Source organism: Thamnophis elegans, chromosome 8, assembly GCF_009769535.1.
Source record: "Thamnophis elegans isolate rThaEle1 chromosome 8, rThaEle1.pri, whole genome shotgun sequence".
Taxonomy (NCBI): domain Eukaryota; kingdom Metazoa; phylum Chordata; class Lepidosauria; order Squamata; family Colubridae; genus Thamnophis; species Thamnophis elegans.
Window position 1 is genome coordinate 64,062,128 of NC_045548.1, and position 20,814 is coordinate 64,082,941.

Consider the following 20,814-nt stretch of genomic DNA (forward strand, 5'->3'; position numbering starts at 1 on the left):
CGCACTCCTTAGACTTGATACCAGAAGCAGTGGGTGGGTAACCTAACTGGCATTTCTGCCTTGAGAAATTGTAGGTCACAATTTATGAATTAACTCCCACATTTCAGGAGCTGATTCCAGAAGTAGGTATATGGATTCAGAAACAGCATGGACATTCTTAAGATGATCACTCCTGTGCCTTCCCTTCTTCCTCATCTACAGTCGTAAGATTGGTTAGCTTATGAATTTCACTTTGCTCAGACTTGAAAGATTCTAAGCTAGTTTTGTGATCCTATTTTCTATCTATCCCTGTCCTTCTTTCCAACTTCTTTTGCTCTTTCGAATAGATTAATATGCCTGTAGGCAGTACCTTGTTATATCATCTGTGCAGTGCCTAGGTCTTTTAGGAGCATTAAAAATGTGTTGGATTTTCATCCTAATGTAAGCTGGATGCTGTGCCAGGCAGCCTAGAGGAAGCCTGAAGCTTTGTAGTCAACACACAGAGTCCTAAGCAGTACCTTAATTTGCAAAATGGAAACACTGTGTTCTTTAATACTGAGTAGCTTCTTTCATTCAATATTATTAAGATAGACGAAGAAGAAGAAGATGATGATGATGATGATAGATAGATAGATAGATAGATAGATAGATAGATAGATAGATCCCTTGTCTGTACCCCCTTCCCTGACTTGGATTGTGAGCCGCCCTGCGTCCCCTTCGGGGAAAAGGGCGGCATATAAATGCAATAAATTCAAAATTCAATTCAAGATGATAGATAGTTAGATGATAGATGGATGATAGGTAGATGATGGGTAGGTAGGTAGGTCGGTAGGTAGAGATAGATAGATAGATGATAGATAGATAGTTAGATGGATGATAGATGATAGGTAGGTAGCAGTGGTGGGATATGACTGTTATGGGCATACCGGTGCCTGCTGGGAGCACCAGGTACCGTTCTGGTACGGTGCTCCAAAGGGCACGCCCTCCTGCCCTCCTTAAGTGTATTTGAGCCAATCAGGGCTTACACGCATGGAGTCTACGGTGCCTGCGTGATACTCCGCCGAGCAGCTGGAGCGTCATAAACTGTTGTGGGTGGTAAGTATGCATGCGCGCACTGCATGCATGCTGCGCGCATGTGGTGGACTCCCGGCCCAGTTGCACCATATCGGTGGCAACGGGATCCGGAACCCATCAATGGTAGGTAAGTAGGTAAAAAGAGATAGATAGATGATAGGTAGGTAGTTAGAGGATAGGTAGGTAGACAGATAGGTAGATAGAGATGATAGGTAGGTAGGTAAGTAAGTAGGTAGGTAAGTAGGTAGGTAGGTAGGTAGATAGACAGACAGATAATGATGGATGAATGATAGATGGGTGATAGGTAGATGATAGGCAGGTATCAAAACACAGCTAATTCTCATCTCAAAAGTTCAGTCCAGCAGGTCAGTTATTTCAATCTGAATTAAAAGTGTAAGATAAATCATGGCCAGAAATGAAACCCATTTTTTGTGTGTGGGGGAGGGGTTATTAATAGCTAAATTCCTTCAAATGAATCAGTTGTGGGTCCCAGGCTAATGATTTGAGTCAAAGTCAATTTTGGTGAGTCCAAAGCAAAATATGAACAGGTTAATCTCCTCTGCCAACTCATTTCCCGTCTCTTTCCCTCTGTTCTTTCCCCATTCCCACTGGGTTGTTAGGAAAGGGAGAGTGATCTAAACTGACTGCTCATAAAGAGATTTTGAAATTAGACCGAGGAGTTAATTTATAGCTCTAATCCCTAATCTGGATGAGTCCCAGTGATACAGAAGTCTTTCCTTTTTTTTTTTTTAAGGAATGCCTCTATTCTACTTAGTGTCACTGCCAAGACTACGGATCACACCTTGCCTCCAAGCAGCACCAAGTTTAGCTTTGACTCTCATCGTTGAATCATCACCAGAAATGTTAAAATGAAAAAAAAACCTCAAAGTACAATAGGGGAAGTGGAGAGAAGAAAGAAAAGGAAACAACAGGCAGTTGGGGAGGGGAATCGAATCAATTCCTTCTTTGAATGGGGAGACATTTCTAGATTAATGAAGAATACACAAAGGGTGTTGGCTCCTATTCTACCATATACCAATACTGAACTGAACATCTTGTACTTTAAAAGTTGGCCCCCTTGGATGGAAAAATACAGCTGAACTTGCCCGCACCTGTGGACACACCCAACTGCACCTCTTTTCGAAATGCTTTTTTTGGAAAAGGAAGGAATGCTTCAGAAAACCTGCTTGCTATTTGGAAACGCTGGGATTGTTTAAAGCTGTCCTAGGCCAGCATGAACCCAGGTCTTTCTTCCTCCTCCATGTTGAGAGCCTTCCTAAAAGTTTTGTAGGTGACAGGTAGTCCTTGATTTACATATAGTTCATTTCGTGGCCATTCAAAGGTGCAATGGTACTGAAAAAAAGTGACTTATGACCAGGGATGGGCTTCAAACATTTCAGCAATGGATTCTCTTCCCGGTTGCTGGGTGGGCGTGGCCATGGTGGGTGTGGCCATGGTGGAGGGGCATTTCTGGCATTCTGGAACTTCTGGGAGTCCTGTTTTTCTCCCTTCCCGAGGCTCCGTGTGGGGTCTGCACTTACCTCGCATCCAAAACGGGCTGCGTGGAGACTCCTGGGAGAGGTGAAAGGGGCCAGTGAGGAGTGGGGTTTGAAGGTTCTCTCAACTGGCCATAACATTAGCTATGGGTTCTCCTCAACCTGGGTGAATCCTTATCTTATGCTTATGACCATTTGCCACACTTAGGAGTTTTGTAGCATCCCCATGATCATGTGATCAAAATTCAGATGCTTGGCAAATCACTTAACAACCGGCTTACTAGCTTATCAACTGCAATGCTTCACTGAAGAACTGTGGCAAGAAAGGTTGTAAGGTGGGGGCAAAACTCACTTAACAACAGATATTTTGGGCTCAATTGTGGTCCTAAGGAGATGTAAGTACCCATATATGCCCCATGGTTCCAAGACATTTTTGCTTCTTGAGATGAAGCAGCAAAGAAATCTCACCATGACTGTCCAACATTAAGTACACACATTGATCTTGTTTGTCCATCACAGGCAAGAAACGCTCGTGGGTTTCTGTGCTAATAAAAATGTCTTCATCAGTTAAAGAGGGAATTTGCTGCCTCTTTAGGTTGTCTGAAAGGATGCCTAGGATGAGCCATAGAAGGGATTCTCGAAGGGATTCTGGGTCAAAATGGGTGCCTGGGTAATGCTAAAGGCAGAATTCTCAACTGTGGAAACCATTGTTCCAGTCTAATCCTTCTACATAACCACCAGATATCTCACTGGAAGGCAAAATCTCAAAACTGCATGTCACTTATTTTTTGGCCATGTCATGCGGGAGAATTCATTTGAGTGGTGCGGTGGCCTAGAGGTGGCGCTCTCGCCTCAGAGTCAGGAGGCTGTGAGTTCGATCCTAGGTTTGGGCAGGTATTTTTTCCTCTTGCACAATGTGAATGTATCTGCTGGGGAAAAAAAACCCTCTGCATTAGAAATAAGAAGGGCATCTGGACAGCAAGGGATTATGAGGTTGTTAAAAGAGGATGATGATGTGGGGAAATTCATTGGAGGAAGCAATTATGTTTGCAAGAGTTAGCAGCCAAAGGCACCCAGGCCACCAAAGAATACGGTGGATGGACACCGTCAAAGCTGACACTGGCCACAGCATAGAACAATTCAAAGAAGTAGTCTAAGATTGGAAGATGTAGAGAGACCCAGTCCATAAAATCACCAAGAGTCGCACATGGCTGAAGGCAGGGGTGGTTTCTGGCTTCTGTTACTGCTGGTTTCACCCAGGGACGCGCTTCACCCTCACTTGATACGCACTATGTGCACATGTGCAGTAGTAAAAAAAACCCAAGATGGTGGCACCTACAATAGAACTAGTTCAGGGGCGTGGCCAGCCTAGTTACTACCTACTTGGCCGAACCAGGCTGAATCGGTAGGAACCCACCTCTGGTTGAAGGGTAACATCAACATAATGTCAGTCCCAATGGGTTTACATTTGTAGCCCCATGTTATTCAGCTTCCCCTCAGTCTCCAGAATGCCACAAACTAGGAATTGGAATTAAGTGGTCCTTATTTCAATTCCACCATCTGCTTTGTTCATTCATTTTTGCCATATATTCTTTTAGCTGGACCCAGAATGACGCTATAAAAAGAAGTCTCCAGTAGGGCGAAATAAATGATTGACTCCATCTACAGATGCAATATCCTTTTTCTGCCTCCAATCACACACACGTGCATTTTCCTTCAACTGTGATGAATTATATCTGCTACCTGCACAGCAGATAGAATGGCTAAGTGACAAAAATAGGGGGGAAAAATCTCTCCTTTACTGAGAATACATTTGTCAATCATGGCTCATCAAAATTGTGTGATGTGTTCCATGAAGAGCAGTGTTAGAAAACTTTTTGACTAAGTTTGCTTAGAAGTAAGAATTTGCTTGTCTATGGCACTTTAAAAAAAACTTATGGATACAAACTTTGATTGAATAGCCTTCAACTAGAATCCATCCATAGAACGTTTCCATCTTGTCAATTCCAAAAAAGCAATGCTGGAATTTGTAAAATTTATGCAGGAGGTTAACAGATTTAACAGATTAGCAGAGTTGAAAGGGATCTTGTAGGTCATCTAGACCAACCTCTTGGCTAAGCAGGAACACCCTACACCATTTCTGACAGATAGTAGTCCAGTCTCTTCTTGAAAGCTTTCAGTGATGAAGCTCCCACAACTTCCAAAAACAAGCTGCTTCATTGGTTGATTGCTCTCACTGTCAGAAAATTTCTCCTTATTTCCAGGTTGAATCTCTCCTTGTTCAGTTTCCATCCATTATTCTTTGTCTCCCCTTCAGGTGCCTTGGAAAATAGCTTGCCCCCCCTCCTCTTTGTGGCAGCCTCTCAAATATTGGAAGACTAGTATCATGTCTCCCCTGGTCCTTCTCTTCACTAGACCAGCCATGCCCAGTTCTTGTGACCGTTCTTCATATGATTTAGTCTCCAGTCCCCTAATCATCCTGGCTGCTCTCCTCTGCACTCTTTCTAGAGTCTTAACATCTTTTTATAGTGTGGTGACCAAAACTGGATTCAGTACTCTAGGTGTGGTCTTACTAAGGCTTTATAGAGTGGTATTAGTACTTCATTTGAACTTGATTATATTATTGATTGCATTAACACTAATGCAATTTAGGATTGTGTTGGTTTTTTTTACTGCCATCGCACACTGTTGGCTCATATTTAATTGGTTGTCCACTAAGACTCCAAGATCCCTCTCACAGTTAATGCTATTAATCCTGGTTTCACACAGTCTATAGCTGTACTTTTAGTTTTTCTTGCCTAAGTGTAGGACTTTACTTTTCTCTACATTGAATTTCATTTTGTTAGCTAGGGCCTAGTGTATAAATCTGGATCCATCTGGATTTTGAGACTACCATCTAGGTTGTTGGCTATTCCTGCCAGCTTAGTATCATCCGCAACAGTGGTAAGATTCACATTTTTTTTACTACTGGTTCTGTGGGCGTGACTTGGTAGGTGTGGCATGACTTGGTGGGTGTGGCTTGGTGGACATGGCAGGGGAAGGATACTGCAAAATCCCCATTTCCTCCTGATCATCTGGGATCTGGGAGGCAGAGAATAGATGGGGGCAGAGCCAGTGGCATTTACCGGTTCTCCAGAACTGGTCAGAACCTGCTGAATACCACTTCTGATCCTCAAATTTGGTAAGTTCCCCTTCCATTTTTTCATCTGAAGGTATTTTGAAGATATTGAAGAGTAGTGGGCCTAAGACAGAACCTTGTGGTACCCCACTGTTTACTTCCCTCTGTGTAGATGTAGTAGCATTAAGGACTACTTCTTGAGTACAGTTTGTCAGCCAATTACAAATCCATCTGATGGTTCATAAACTCTTTTATCAGCATGAAGTATATAAAGTCTTTATCAGTGAGAACCACCAATAAGATAATTAACTAGTTAGAGCAGAGATGTGAAAACTTTAGAGGCTTTTGAACTTTCATCATTACCACACACTGGGTGATCATGAAGTGTAGCAATATCTGGAGGGCTATACATTGCTTACAAGTGTATTAAAAGTCATGGGACCTCAAGTAACTTGTTAAGGGAGCAGGTTGCTTTCTTACAACAAATCACTTCCTTTCAGTTCTACCCACAGAGGAATCAGTGAGCGCTCCACAAACAGCTGGTCACGCAACCAACTCAAGAAGTGGTATTTAGCAGGTTCTGACCAGTTCTGGTAGCGGAAATTTTGAGTGGAGAACCGGTAAATACCACCTCTGGATGGCCCCGCCTCCTTCTATTCTCTGCCTCCCGAGTCCAAGCTGATCTGGAGGAAATGGGGATTTGGTAGTATCCTTCCCCTGCCATGCCCACTAAGACATGCCACGCCCACAGAATCGGTAGCAAAAGTTTTTGAATCCCACCACTGGACCAACTGACCACAACACCACACAGGACCTAGATAAGCAGAGAAGAAGCTGAATGAGACCAAACCCCCTGGTGAAGATGTTACTTAGTTTGGTAATGAAACATCTGGGAGCTAAACAGCAAGCTTGGAGAAGAGTCCCCTGCCAAAACCTACAACCCAAACCACGAATCTTCTCAACCATTTCTAGTCAGTGAGTAATTCTACCTGCCTCAGCTTTGAAGAGGTTATCCAGTGAACACTGAGGGGAGATAGAGAGTGAGCGAAGGCACACAATTACTCACCTTCTGAAGTGGTGGCAAGCTTTGTCTCTGTACAAGGTGTTGCTCTGCCTTTGCCAGCTTCCAGTCAGAGGATTTAGAAAATTCTGAAGGATGAAATAATAGAAAATACTTGTAGCTCGGGTTTTAGATTTTGGCAGTGGCTTTGTTCTCCAAGCTTGTTTCAGTTTGGTTTCTGAGCGTTTCATTACAAGACTAGGTAACATCATCAGCTGAAGGATTCTGAAGGATACATAGAGAAATTTGATAGAGATAAGAATGGTTACTTACCTGTAACTGAAGTATCAGTGGTGACCTGTATATTCACACACCGATGATAATTTGTATTTTCACACTACAGGCAGTCCTCAATTTACAACCCTTAGTTTAGTGACTGTTCGAAGTTACAACGCCACTGGATAAAGTGATTTATGGCCATTTTTTACACTTAGGACCATTGCCGCATCCCCATAGTCACGTCATCAAAATTTGGATGCTTGTCAACGTATTTATGATGGTTGCAGTATCCAATGTGATCAAATGATCGACCTCATGACAAGCAAAGTCAATGGGGAAGCCAGATTCATTTTACAACCACGTCATTAACTGAATAACTGCAGTGATTCACTTAACAACTCTGGCAAGAAAGGTCGTTATATGGGGCAAAACCCACTTAACAAACATCACATTTAGCCATATAAGGTTTGGGCTCTATTCTGGTTGTAAGTCAAGAACTATCTGTACTTCAGTAGCAACCATCTAAACACTGAAAAATTTGGTGGAACTCACAAGCGCACACCTGTTCTCTTTAGTGAAAAATAACCCAGCAAAACATCAAAATGTACCACATTTTTTGGAGTATAAGACGTACCGGACTATAAGACACACCAAGATTTTGAAGAGGCAAATTAAAAAAAAAGAAGTTTTTGCACTCTGCAGACCTCCCAAAAACAGCCCCTTTTTTTAAAGCGGCCTTTTTTAAAAAGAGTATAAATAGCCTTTAGGAGGCTTGTAGAGTGCTCCTGGGAGGGGTGGGTGAGGCGTGGCAAAAATGAGCAAAAAATGACCCGTTACAGCTAGTTGCAGCATCCCATGGTCATATGACAGTAATTTATGCGAGATTTTTTTTTGCATGTTTCCAGCCTTTTTGTTTTGGACACAAACCCCATGGGAATTCATGGATTTACTTAGCAACTACCATATTCTCTAGTGACTATGGTACTCACTTAACAACCACTACATTTTTTTTTTGTAAAATTAGATTCAGTCACTTGGGTGCCCCTCCTTACAATGATCATGACTTATGTCACAAATTCTTGGTTTTATTGTGGTCATAAGTCAAGAACTACTATATGCCAAGAAAATGGATATGTAGGTCCAAATACAACAACTGGCCCAATGAACAAATACATTTTATGGAGCAGCATCAAGATGCCTTTGATCTCATTTACCAATATTGGGCACATTTCTCTAAACAAAAAAAGATATTTAGAAATGACAATTTTGCAAAAATGGGTCTGTTTTTTGTGAAAAAAAGGGCATGCATAGCCTTTAGGAGGCTTGTAGAGTGCTCCTGGGGGGGGGGGCAAAAATGAGCAAAAAAGGTCCGTTTTCCACTCATTTTTGCTCTCCCCAGCCCCCAGGAGCTATGCAGGGCCCTTTTGGTGAAGGGGGGGGGGTTTCGGGAGGCAACAAAATGCTGTATTCAGTGTATAAGATGCACCCAGATTTTCATCCTCTTTTTTTGAGGCTTTTTTTTTTTTTTTCGTATTTATTTAGCATTTATAGGCCGCCCTTTTCCCTGAGGGGACTCAGGGCGGCTTACAATAGTAAGGGAAAGGGGGTGAAAGACAAATTACAGAGAAAAAAAAAATGTGAGATAACTAAAAAGTACTAAAACATTGATGTATGGGATATCTATTCTTAAAGAACATAACTCACTATTCCCATGAGCCTTAGCAATTCAAAGCACTTACTTCTAATATAATATACCTATGACACAGGTTGCCAACAGATGACACTATTTACTCATTAAATCAATAAGGCAAAGATAAATCCAATCAGAGACCAGGTTTGTTACTCGAAGATGCAAATTAAGTATGGCTTTTAGAAAGTTTTTAACCATTGGCTGCAGAAGAAAAAAAATAAAATGAATCCAAGCTAGTTTCTGATAAGAAATCAGTATGTTGACATGACTGACAAGTAAACATGTAAAGGAAGATTTTAAATTTTAATGTGTGTTTTTTTTTTTTAAAGAAAATGATAACATGAAGCAGAAAGCATACAATTAGATTTCCTTTGGTAGAAGAAAGTAGTAACTGTGCATAATATATAACTCTCAAATCATGTAGCTTTCCCGTAATTCCTCTTCAGACCCTCAATCAAAACCAGAAGCTGCAAATTTTCCAACTACTGGGGCATTTTAGAGACCCAAATCTTAGGAATCTCCTGGTAGTTTTTAAGCAAAGCATATATTCTCCTAATCACAATGATTGAAAGTTTATTGTAACATCATGATAGAAGGTTCACTCTTACATACTGGTGTTAAGTGCAATACAAAAGGGTTGGAATTTACATTAATACTTAAAATACCCTTAGCTGACTGGAGAAATGGAGCAAACTATGATAACTTTGCCCAACATGGTATGAGAAAAATGTTTTTTTTTCTTCTCTTGCATAGGAGAAGAATGGACTGAAATGAATAATATTTCTGTCCACCGGAATACTAGGACAATCGACAGAAAATCATGACCCAGAAGGTTCTGGCTCTCTCTTATGGCCGATTGAGGAAAACATCAGCCAATCACATTTTACAGTATGATTTAAAGAAACAGGTACAACATTGTTACATGATTTATATATTGCCAACCCAACCGTTAGATTATATTCCTAACATACTAACAGAACAAACAATACTTTCCTGAGGATGGAAATACTGTGTCATGCCCCCCATGGGGGCCTGAATCTGTGGAGGACGAGACGGAGCTGGAGCTGACAGAGATCGAGGGGGCAACTTTGTTGGCTTCGGATTGAATGTGGGGAGGAGCAAACTGATGTAACCAGGGCCTCTCAGGATTGGGATGGCTTCTTAGTAGGAAGGAATGGGGGAAGGATGACCGAGAGATGGCAAGCAGTAGACATGAGGAGCAACAGAACTCAGGCAATGAACAAGGACTGCCCCCTCCTGATCCCCAAGCATGTAGAGTGGAGAGGAGGTGGGAACAGCGCAGGCCGACCCGACGACTCGGGAGGAGAGCACCCTGCTCTCTTCACAAGGCACACTTGGGGACTGAGATTTAGGGAGATGCTGTGGGAGGGGCATTTGTCAGGAACAAATGCTTAATTGGTAGTTTGGTGTACCAGTTCAGACAAATGGCGTTTGCAGGACTGCTTGCTTCTCCCTTACTTGTGGACTCAGTGCCTTCTTCCTGACTTTGTGGACCCAGTTCCTTGTTCCTGATTTTTTGAACTCATTGTTTGTTCCTTGGTTTGTGGATTCATTGTTTGTTCCTTGTTTCATGGACTCGTTTCCCTGTTGCTTTGTTTTACTGGACTGGGTGCAGCCAGAGGCTGTCGTGTGTGTGTGTGTGTGTGTGTGTGTGTGTGCACGTGCGGGCGCGCGCACGTGCCCATGCACTTTCCTCTGGGACATGCCAAGAATGTGGGAGCATTTGAGGGAATGTATGGAGCATTAAAGGGGAGTTTGATCTTTGTACCTTGTCTCGGGTTATCACATACTGTATATCAGGTCCCAACTCCTGGTTCATGGCCTGGTTCCGTTCCGTGGACTATTGGGAACCAGTTTGCATACGCAGTGGGTGAATATGCAAAGCTCCATTTGCACAACTAGTGGCAGCAATCACAAAACCATCCCCTCCCCCTGCAACTAGTCCACAGGTATACCAAGATAACTCATAAAATGTGATGAGAAGGCAAGGTATGTCCTTTCTGTTCTATGTTTACAAGAATGTGTTTTGATTGAGCCAAGGTGGCGCAGTGGTTAGGGTGCAGTACTGCAGGCCACTTCAGCTGACTGCTATCTGCAGTTCAGCGGTTCTAATCTCACCGGCTCAAGGTTGACTCAGCCTTCCATCCTTCCGAGGTGGGTGAAATGAGGACCCAGAGTGTGGGGGCAATATGCTGACTCTGTAAACTGCTTAGAGAGGGCTGAAAGCCCTACCTACTCTCATGGCCTTCCGCAAAGCTATTAAAACCTGGCTTTTCCGGCAGGCCTGGGGCCGTTGACCTCTTGATTGAGGTCCGGCCCCTCTCTGATTGGGTGTATGCTGTGCTTTTTCTTAACTTTGTTGTGTCTCATTGCTTTAATTCTTTTTTAATAATTTTCATTTCTGTAAGCCGCCCGGAGTCCTTCGGGATTGGGCGGCCTAGAAATTCAATAAATGAAATGAAATATAATCTAACTGCTATTGCTATTGTGGAATATTAGGAAAAAGACAGGCTCATTCTTTCCTCAACCTCCATTTTACCAAAGGCAATCCTTTGATATTACTGTTAATTATATTAGGAACTAGACAGGACTGGTATATAAAGAATGTAAATGCCCAGTTGCCACTTAGAATTGATTGTGGGACATTTAAAGCAAAATTTACCATTCCACCACAAAAAATCTGGGGGGAAGTGACCATAAGGCAGGGCATCAATCTTAACTGTCCATGATTATAACCTGTTGGGATAGTGATGATGACATTCACTTTTAACCAACCCATGCTGGGAAGCTTTATCCAAGTTCAGGATTGCCCAAAGTATCCTAATGATAGTTGAGAGACCTGATCCAATTAATGTGAAGCTTGAGAAGTCATCATATCATCTTGCCCTATCTCAGTTAAAAGGAAGTGGGGTGATAATGGTGATGCCTTTTCACTTCATTTTGACCTTGGTTAAGATACCTGCAGGATGCTTGGACAGCAATTTTATGCTTGCTGTGCTCGCGAAGGAGCAGTCAACTGGTTTAAGGTTGTTCTTTTATTGGCAACTCTGGCCGTGCTGACGCTGAAGAAAAGGCTGAGATGGGAGGAGAAATGAAGCAACACGGGCTCCTGTAATTTTCTCAAGCAGTTTGCTGTTCCACACCACACGGTGGTCTTGGTAGTCTTAAGGCGGAGAAAGGAAAAGACATCGAAAGTGTGCAGGCTTGGGTTGAATATTTTCATATCTTGCTCAGCGATGCTCCAAATGTCTCAGTTTTCACATAATGTCACTCTGAAGTCAAAAGACTGATTCTCTATTCCTTCTTCTGAGATGGTTAAACTTATTTTACAGTTGAAAAACCCAAGGCAAAGCAACTGAAGGTGATCTGACTTCAGCAGATCTGTTCAAGGTAAATGTGACTGCTCTTTCCTTGAGAGCTGATGGAGATCCTGTCAGCCTCTGTTTTGCTGCTTGCTTTTCCGCTGCCATTGAAACGGGGAGGGGGGGGACATGGTATTTGGGTGAGGGAAATAATCTGTACAGGAGGACTGTTAATTGGGAGTTGTTCTCACCATTCGTTTGCGCATGTGGAAGGAGGGGAGTTTCCCGCCAAGGCCAACTTGTCCAGCATACCAACCTGATGATGCTTTTTGAAGATGTCTCCCACCTGACAGCTGTGGAGATATACGATTGGACTATGGACTGGGGTACCAAGGGGAGGGGAATGAATCATGTATTGATATCTATTTGCTTTCGCGCTCTTTTGCTCAGATCCACCTTCGCTTAGCTTCTTATTACTTGTAATCAGTAAAAGTACACTTAATTCTGCAAAATGGAGTTGCGTGGTTTCTTTCTTGATTATTAAGTGAAGGAGCCGTGACAGAGCCATCATCTATATCTCTGTCTGTCTGTCTGTCTGTCTGTCTGTCTGTCTCTCTGTGTGTATGTTCCAGCATAACTCTGGAACACCTGGAGCAATTTCAACCAAGATGACTTACTCTCTGGAAACAAATACTGTGGGGGGTAAGATACCCCTAACACCCCTATGACTGTGTGTTCTGTTAAGATACAGCCTGTTGTGCCTTAAAATGACTTCTACTGTACTGCCTTAAAATGGCTTCTACTGTACAGCACAGTGGAGCTGCCATGGTGATGGCTTCACATTACTCCACAAGGGGGCTCCCTCTGGTAAGGGGGAAAATCCAACATTAGAAATTACATTTGGTCGGGACATTTTCAACAAGGCTTTGATTATTCTTGAGGACAAATGTATGGCCATGATCAATAAAACATGAGTGCAACTCGGCCTGTGTACACCACTATGAGACTGACACCACGTACTTCACGCAGATTACATACCAGAAACGAACTACAATGCCCAACAACTTAGTGCATATATCGTGGACAAGAAGCCAGTTCTAAATCAAGGTCAGAAAAAACCCATACTAAATGATCATGGATCAGTTAGCAAAACAATAAGGTGGTATCATTTTTCTTAACTCTTCTGGGGGCACAGGGAAAACATTTTTAACTAATTTAAGTATTGCCAACACTATACATATAATGCATTCCTTTTCCTGTCTAATACAGAATTGGGATAAATAAATAAACACCCGGACAACGCCAGATTATCCAGCTAGTACTAGATAAAAACCAGATAGGAGGAATCTGATGAGTATTCACTCTATCAGCTGGCTGAGCATGGGAGGCAAAAGTAGTAGATATTGGATGAGGCAGGACAATATCTCAGTGGAAGAACAAGCTGAGAGCACTACCTTAGGAGGAATAGTTGACACTAGCTCAATGTTTTATTCCTCAAGATGTAACAGAAAAATGCATTAATCCCCTTCAGGATATCATCTTTCTTGCCTTCATTGACTTAAAGGCAACTTTTGATTTGATTTCTACAGATAGGTTATGAGAGAAATTGGATGCTCCCTCTATCAGTGATGACTTTTGATACTGATTATGAGACTGCATGGAAAGAATACACTGTGCAAATCTATTGTGACATTTTCCTCATTAAGAGTGAAGCAAGGATAGGTTTTGGCTCCCTTACATTTTTAACTTGTATGTTAATTCTTTGTTGGAAGTGTTGATAAAACCTGAGAATCATCCCCATTGTTGGCCAAGAGACCAGTTTTGATATTCTGATCAGCAATCTTCTCTACTGTACAAATACACCTATTTGAATCTTTAAACTAGGGATGTCCAACCTTGGCAACTTAAAGACTTGTGGACTTTAACTCTCAAAATTCTACAGGCAGACTATAACCAGTCTTTTCACAAAAGAGAGTGAGGATTTAAAGCAGGAATTCTGGGAGTTGAAGTCCACAGGGTTAAAGTTGCCAAGATTGGACATCCCTAGCTTAAAGCATGTGTGCGCCAGAACAAGAAAAAGCAATGGGCGACAGCTGGCGTGCTCGGAGAGATGGCTCTGCATGCCACTTCCAGCACATGTGGCATAGGTTCACCATCACAGGTATACAGGAATTAAATTCTACTGTCTCTTCTCTGCGGTATAATGATTTATGTCAAAATTATAGCTGAGATTCATGTTGGGACAAATCTATTACTTATTCAAGCAGTATTCCAGAATTGACAACTTATCCTCATACAAGTTTATTCCAACGTGATTGATTGATTGATTAACAGGTGGAGAGAGATTTTAGAATGAAAAAGCGGAGGTTCACTCATGATGCAATTCAGTAAGAGACTTAACATTTCAGAATACCAAATATTTTTTGTTTAGATATAGACTAAACTATATCTGCTTGTTATACAACACATAAAAAAAGCTGTTGTTGCGATCAGATTTGAAATCAGGCTCAAATAATTGACAAGCACAAAGGCCACCATATGACATTAGGCTAATCTTCACCAACATGGCCACCTTCTACACCTGTAGACTTTACCTGCCACAATTCCTCAATCTACATGGCTATAGGTGAGGATTCTGGGAATTGAAGCCCATGGATCTTGATACCGGAAGTGACTAGGTTGAATAAATCTAATATAGTATGCTAGTACGAAGAAAATGGAGAGTGTGCATTTTGCATGCTGTGTGGTTCTCTTTGGAGGTGCACATGCAGTCAAGCAGTGGAGAAAGAAGTAAATTTGGTAGTTAAGAGTAATATTTGACCAGGTGACCAAGATCTTCCCTAAACAAGTAAAGGATATGTGTTGAAAACTGGCAACAGGGTTTCAAGCTGTGGTTGAAATGTCTTTGAATATTAGTAACTCAAGTTGGTAGTTATGTTGGAGACATCTCCTCGAATGGGGATGAAATGTTTGCAACCAACTCGCCAAGCTTGGAGCTCAAACCAACAACACTTCAAGCTTTTTCACTGCACTACAGTAAAATTACTCTTTGCTTAAGAACGGAATACTTAGCGATTCTTCAAAATTACATCCGATCCCCTGAAAGCTAATTATAACAGTTCTGGAGTTGGCCAGGGCTATACACAGCCTCATGTTTACATGAGCACATTTCAGATGTTTGGCAACTGGCTCACCTTTACAGCTAGTTGCAGCATCCCATGGTCATATGACAGTAATTTATGGAAGGTTTTTTTTTGCATGTTTCCAGCCTTTTTGTTTTGGGCACAAACCCCATGGGAATTCATGGATTTACTTAGCAACTACCATATTCTCTAGTGACTATGGTACTCACTTAACAACCACTACATTTTTTTTTAAATATAAAATTAGATTCAGTCACTTGGGTGCCCCTACTTACAATGGTCATGACTTATGTCACAAATTCTTGGTTTTATTGTGGTCATAAATCAAGAACTACTATATGCCAAGAAAATGGATATGTAGGTCCAAATACAACAACTGGCCCAATGAACAAATACATTTTATGGAGCAGCATCAAGATGCCTTTGATCTCATTTACCAATATTGGGCACATTTCTCTAAACAAAAAAAAAGATATTTAGAAATGACAATTAACCTGCCCGTGGTTTCTTGCACAGAGAATAGGATTCTTTTCTTTCACTTCTAGTATTTATCTTATTTTTTTTATTTAAAAAAACATCATTGTAGCTTTTTGTCCAGAGAGGGGGTAGTTAGATGTACGTTGGTAATAATTTCATGTTTTATACTGGGATTATTGAAAGAGATGTGCTGTAACAATGGAGTTGTACAGAGTTTTGATTATATCACAGATAGATTTTTTTTCACTGCCTCGCTCTCTGTGGAATTGAAGTTTCTTAGAACTTACGGTTATGACAAGAGTTTTAAGAGAATGAAAGGATTTGATATAATAACTGTATCTTGGTTGCATTGTAAAAAAAAATGAAATGAAGTTATCTTTTGAACTAACCATCACTTTTGTTGTGATGCATAGCTAAGCACAACTGATTTGCTACAATCTAGAATCTGACAGAAAACTACTATTATATCTGTAACAAACAGTTTAATTTGTAGATAAAGGACCCCAAATTGTTAATCAAACTAGTAAGTATATTAATACACATTAATCAGTGGTGGGATTCAAATAATTTAACAACCGGTTCTCTACCCTAATGTCCAGCTGGGTAGGTATGGCTCGGTGATCATGTGACCATGTGGGCGTGGCCAACTCAGCGTCACTCAGGTCAAAGGGTGCTTCGCCTTAGCTGTTACAATGTAATAAGGGTTAAGCGGAAAGGCAGTTTCTGTAAGCAGGGCAATAAAGATTAGGCTAGAAACAACACCAGAATGTTTCCTTCCTGCCTTCCTTACAGGATTAGCCCTGTAAAGTGGGGAAAAAAACAAAAGGAGATTTCTTTCAACAACCGGTTCTCCGAACTGCTTAGAAAGTTAACAACCGGTTCTCCCGGATAGGTGCGAACTGGCTGAATCCCCACCACTGTATGTTAATCTATTGTGAGAATCAATGTAGTGTGGTTAAGCTGTGCCAGGGTGATGCAGGTTAAAATCCACCCTGGCTTATTGGGTGACTTTGAGTAAGTCAATATTAATTAATATTACAATCAATATTAATTAACATTACAAGTCCTTGCATGAAGAAAATTAAGACCAGGAACCACTGTGTCTTTTATGAAAAGGGGGGTTAAAGCCTAACAAAGAAATGCTTCTGTTAATTAATCAGTGAGAGCTACTTCTAAATCCACAATATTAACAAATAATGTTGCACTTTCTTGAAGTTTAAGTTTAAGTTAATTAAAATAAATAAATAAACTTAAACTTAAACTTAACACTTTCTTGAAGCCATTTGTTTCTGATATGAAAGGTAAAATGAAAAGAAAATATTTTTAGGAGGAGAAGCGGCAGAATCTGGGTGCAGAGTTAAAAGAGGAATCAGCCTAGAATTCTTATGTAACCACAAGGAGGAGATGGCGAAGAATAAGAAGTTGAAAACACGAAGCAGCTTAATACAAGTGAGGGCAATGTGGATCTCTGTGGAAATGTTAAACTATGACTCCCAGCATACTTAGTACAACTGGCTGCATACAATGGAAGCTAACGATCACCACTGTGGGAAGACCACAGATACCCTACTGTTGCTTGAAGGCAGGGGTGGGATTCAAACATTTTAGCAACTGGTGCTCTGCCCTGTTGCTGGGTGGGCGTGGTCATGGTGGGTGTGGCCTACTCTGCCTCCTGCACCATGGTGCGGGGGAGTGTATTTTCACCGTTCCCAGGCTCTGGAGGCTTTTCTCGAGCCTCTGGGAGGGCAAAAACAGCCTCCCCCGGGCTCTAGAGGCTCTCTGGAGGCCAGAAACAGGCCCATTTAGGGGGTGGGTGGGGTGTCCTATGGCCTATTTTTTTTTTTTTTGAGAATATTTTATTTCCATTTCCATTTCCATACACTCACATGTATACTATACATAGCCAACACCATACAGCATTAAGCAATAATTACATCAGTTCCTCTTGTCAACAATGCCCCAGAAAATAGAAACCCAATACAGCTCTTCCGCTCTCCATACACCTCTTTCTTCCACCACCCTCCAACTTTCTATCTTCCCTCCATCATCCCCCTCTACCCTACTTCCCCTCCCCCTCTACCACTCCTCTCTCCACATCCACTCCCCCCCTTCCTTCTCACCTTTCCCTCCCACCCTCTCTCCCATCCCTCTCTGCCCATCTTTCTTCTTTCCCACTCCTCCTCTCCTTGGTGTATTTCCGCTACATGTCAATATACTTGGCCTATCTTCGTGCTGCCTATTTATTTCAAAGAGTAGTTTAAGTTAAAATACTGGCTTTGGGGGCTAGAGATGGAGTTCTCTCTTTGAATGCTCTAGAGACAAGAGTCCGGCTTTGGTTTACAAAAACAATGCTTTGTAGGGTAAGCTACTTGAGCAGGTGTTGGTAGTTGAGATTTTGTTTTCTGATCATCCTTGTACTGGGGTGATTATAAAGAATGTGAAGTATAGAGTGGAAGTGATTTGGCCAATTACGGTGAATGGTGTTTCTACTGGTTTGGTGGCTGCCCATGTGATTGTGATGAAGGTGACAATCAGTACTCAGAATGTGAGTTGTGCTATTGGGCGGAAGGTCATTGATCGTACATGGGAGGTGTGAGTAAATGGTATTATGAATAAGATAGTGATTGATTAGGATTAGGGCAATTGTTCCCCCAAGTGGATGGATCGGAGGATGCCGTAGGCGAATAGAAAATATCATTCTGGTTTAATGTGTTGTGGTGTTACTAAGGGATTTGCTTTTGAATTTTTTGGGGGGAGTCATTGAATATGTCAGGGGTGAATGATAGGATGATAAATAGTATGGTGATTATTATGGTTAGTAATAACATGTCTTTGTGTGAGTGGTATGCGTGGAATGGGATTTTATCAATATCTGATAAAATGGAGGCCCATTTTTCACCCTCCTCAGGCTCCAGAGGCTTTCCTCGAGTCTCTGGGAGAGCAAAAACAGCCTCTCCTGGGCTCTGGAAGCATTCCGGAGGCTGGAAACAGGCCCATTTCCGGACTTCTGGAACTTCTGGGAGACCCATTTTTCATCCCCCCCAGAGCCTCCATGCAGACCTTGCACTTACCTGGCATCCAAAATGTGCCACATGGAGACTCCTGGGAGGGCAGGGTGGGGCTGGGTGGGCGGGGCCAGACAGTCCTTGCAACTACCGGTTTGGCGAACCAGATGTAAAATTAGCATCCAGTTCACCCAAACTGGTCCGAACTGGCTAAATCCCAAGACTAGGAACCCAGGAGATAAGGAACCTGTTAGGTAAGCTTCCCGTTGGGAGAGTGAGTGCATTCAGAGAAGCGTTGTGAGAGTTGTGTTGGAGAACACACAAACCAGCATACAGAGACACTGCAGTTTAAATAGGCTTTTACTTTCGTGGAAATAGAGGTATCAGAGTCCATCAAACAGTCCAAGTCATACACAGATGAGACAGTCAGTCATCAATGTCTTTCAGTTAAGGGATAATCCAAATAACGTAGTCCATAATCATACAAACAGTCCAGTACTCAAAGTTTGCTAGCAGTTGCAAAACTTACAATAGCTCACGGCACTTTCTAACAGCCAGCTTCCCAAACACTCAGATCAGATCACCCCATCATCTAACAGAGAGCTAACAGTCATTCTGGCTCCCTCTTATGGCCGATTGAGGAAACAGCAACCAATCACATTTTACAGTATGATTTAAAGAAACAGGTATTGCATTGCTATATGATTTATATATTGCCAACCCAACCGCTAGATTATATTCCTAACAGAACCCAATACTTGAAGTAAGACCTTGAGTGAAGTAGGATGGGAATCTATTTTTACAACCTCTTTATGTTAGTATATGATCCTCAGGAAATCCCAGGTCTGGGCAGTTGAAGACATGGTGGCAATATATAGCTAACATGTGGGTTTTTTCCTTCTTTTTATTCATGTTCGATTCTCAGAGCCTGCCTGGACAAGTTCCTGCAGTTTCCTTGGCTAGAGTTTTCAGAAATGGTTTGCCATTGTCTCCTTCCTAGGGCTGGAAGAGAGCGACTGGCCTAAGGTCATCCAAAAGGCTTTGTGCCTAAGGCAGAACTAGAACTCACAGTCACCTGGTTTCTAGCCTAATGTCTTAGCCACAACACTAAACCGGCTTACATTTTACCTAGTAGGAATACTGATATCATTTGGTATCTTTTCTTTTCATTTGATATCTTTCCTCCTGATTTGTATTTGTTGTTTAGCTTCAAAGTTTGCAGCCTTGCTTCTGCTGCTGTTGTTGTTTTTGCTAGCTTCCCATCCAAATGCTAACCAGATCCAACCTTGCTTAGTATTTTCAAGATTCATCCATCCTGGCCAGAGGTTGCCATCTGTAATGCAGTTTAATACTCCTAGTAAAAACATGCTGGATTGCTTTGAAGTACATTGTGGTGGTTCAACATTTAATTCTGTGGTCATTTTCAGATACTCAAAGGTAGATGCAGCCATTATCTCCAAGGCTGTTGGATCAGTTCACCAAAACAGGGAAAAGAATTCAAATTCTTGATGCCTCTAGACAAAACAATAGCTATTAGTACTGTCTGCCAGAGCAGGATTTGAAAACATAGTTAATCACCCTACACAGCATAAAGAGTAACTTTGTTTTGCATATTTGGGGATTTGTACATATTTGTTCCTCGCCACTTTGATCTAAGGCTCCTTTTCATCCCTTTCGCCAGAATTGGGGAGGGGAGAGATATAAGCTTATATAAAAAAAACACCACTGCAAAGTTTAGACAGTGTCTCCTCAAATTTGGGGACAAAGAAATCCTCCAAAGATGCAGCAGCCCAGTCAAAATTACAAAGTACTAATTCTAAAATTAACTTGCTCTGGGATATTTTAAAACGGTAGATTGCTAGTTCTGAGCTGATGGGTGTTCTCCTACTCTTGATGAAATATAGAAGTGGTTTATTACATGTATAATTACATATCCTTGCCCAGTACGGTGATTTCCTAGTTGTAGAATAATAGACTAAATGCAACCAGACGGTCTGTAGTATCAAAAGGGTGTTGCACCATAAAAACCTGTAGGAAACAACGGATTAGAAAGGCTAAACACACCCTTGTTTCCCCTTTCTTCCCAGATCTGAATTTACTCTGGTCTTCTAAGGCAGTTCTGCTTCCTTGCACTTCATCTAAAATGGCCTTCAAATAGAGACGCAACTTGGTGACTGAGTTCGCACAGCACATTAAATATGCCATGGATTTGGTCCTGCAATTAATTCGT

The 20,814-nt window shown here is 41.8% G+C and overlaps 1 protein-coding gene across 2 annotated transcripts in view; it reads right to left on the reverse strand.

Annotated features, from left to right (window-relative positions):
• SAMD12 (sterile alpha motif domain containing 12) overlaps positions 1–20,814 on the reverse strand; it is a 320,783-nt gene that overhangs the window by 18,921 nt on the left and 281,048 nt on the right. Inside the window, exon 5 of one of the 2 annotated variants that reach the window (XM_032222835.1) lies at positions 6,734–6,816. The exons of the other annotated variant lie outside the window; for it this stretch is intronic. Within the exon in view, the coding sequence (XP_032078726.1) occupies positions 6,734–6,816 (83 nt within the window). The remainder of the gene's footprint in view (positions 1–6,733; positions 6,817–20,814) is intronic. 2 annotated transcript variants of the gene reach the window in all.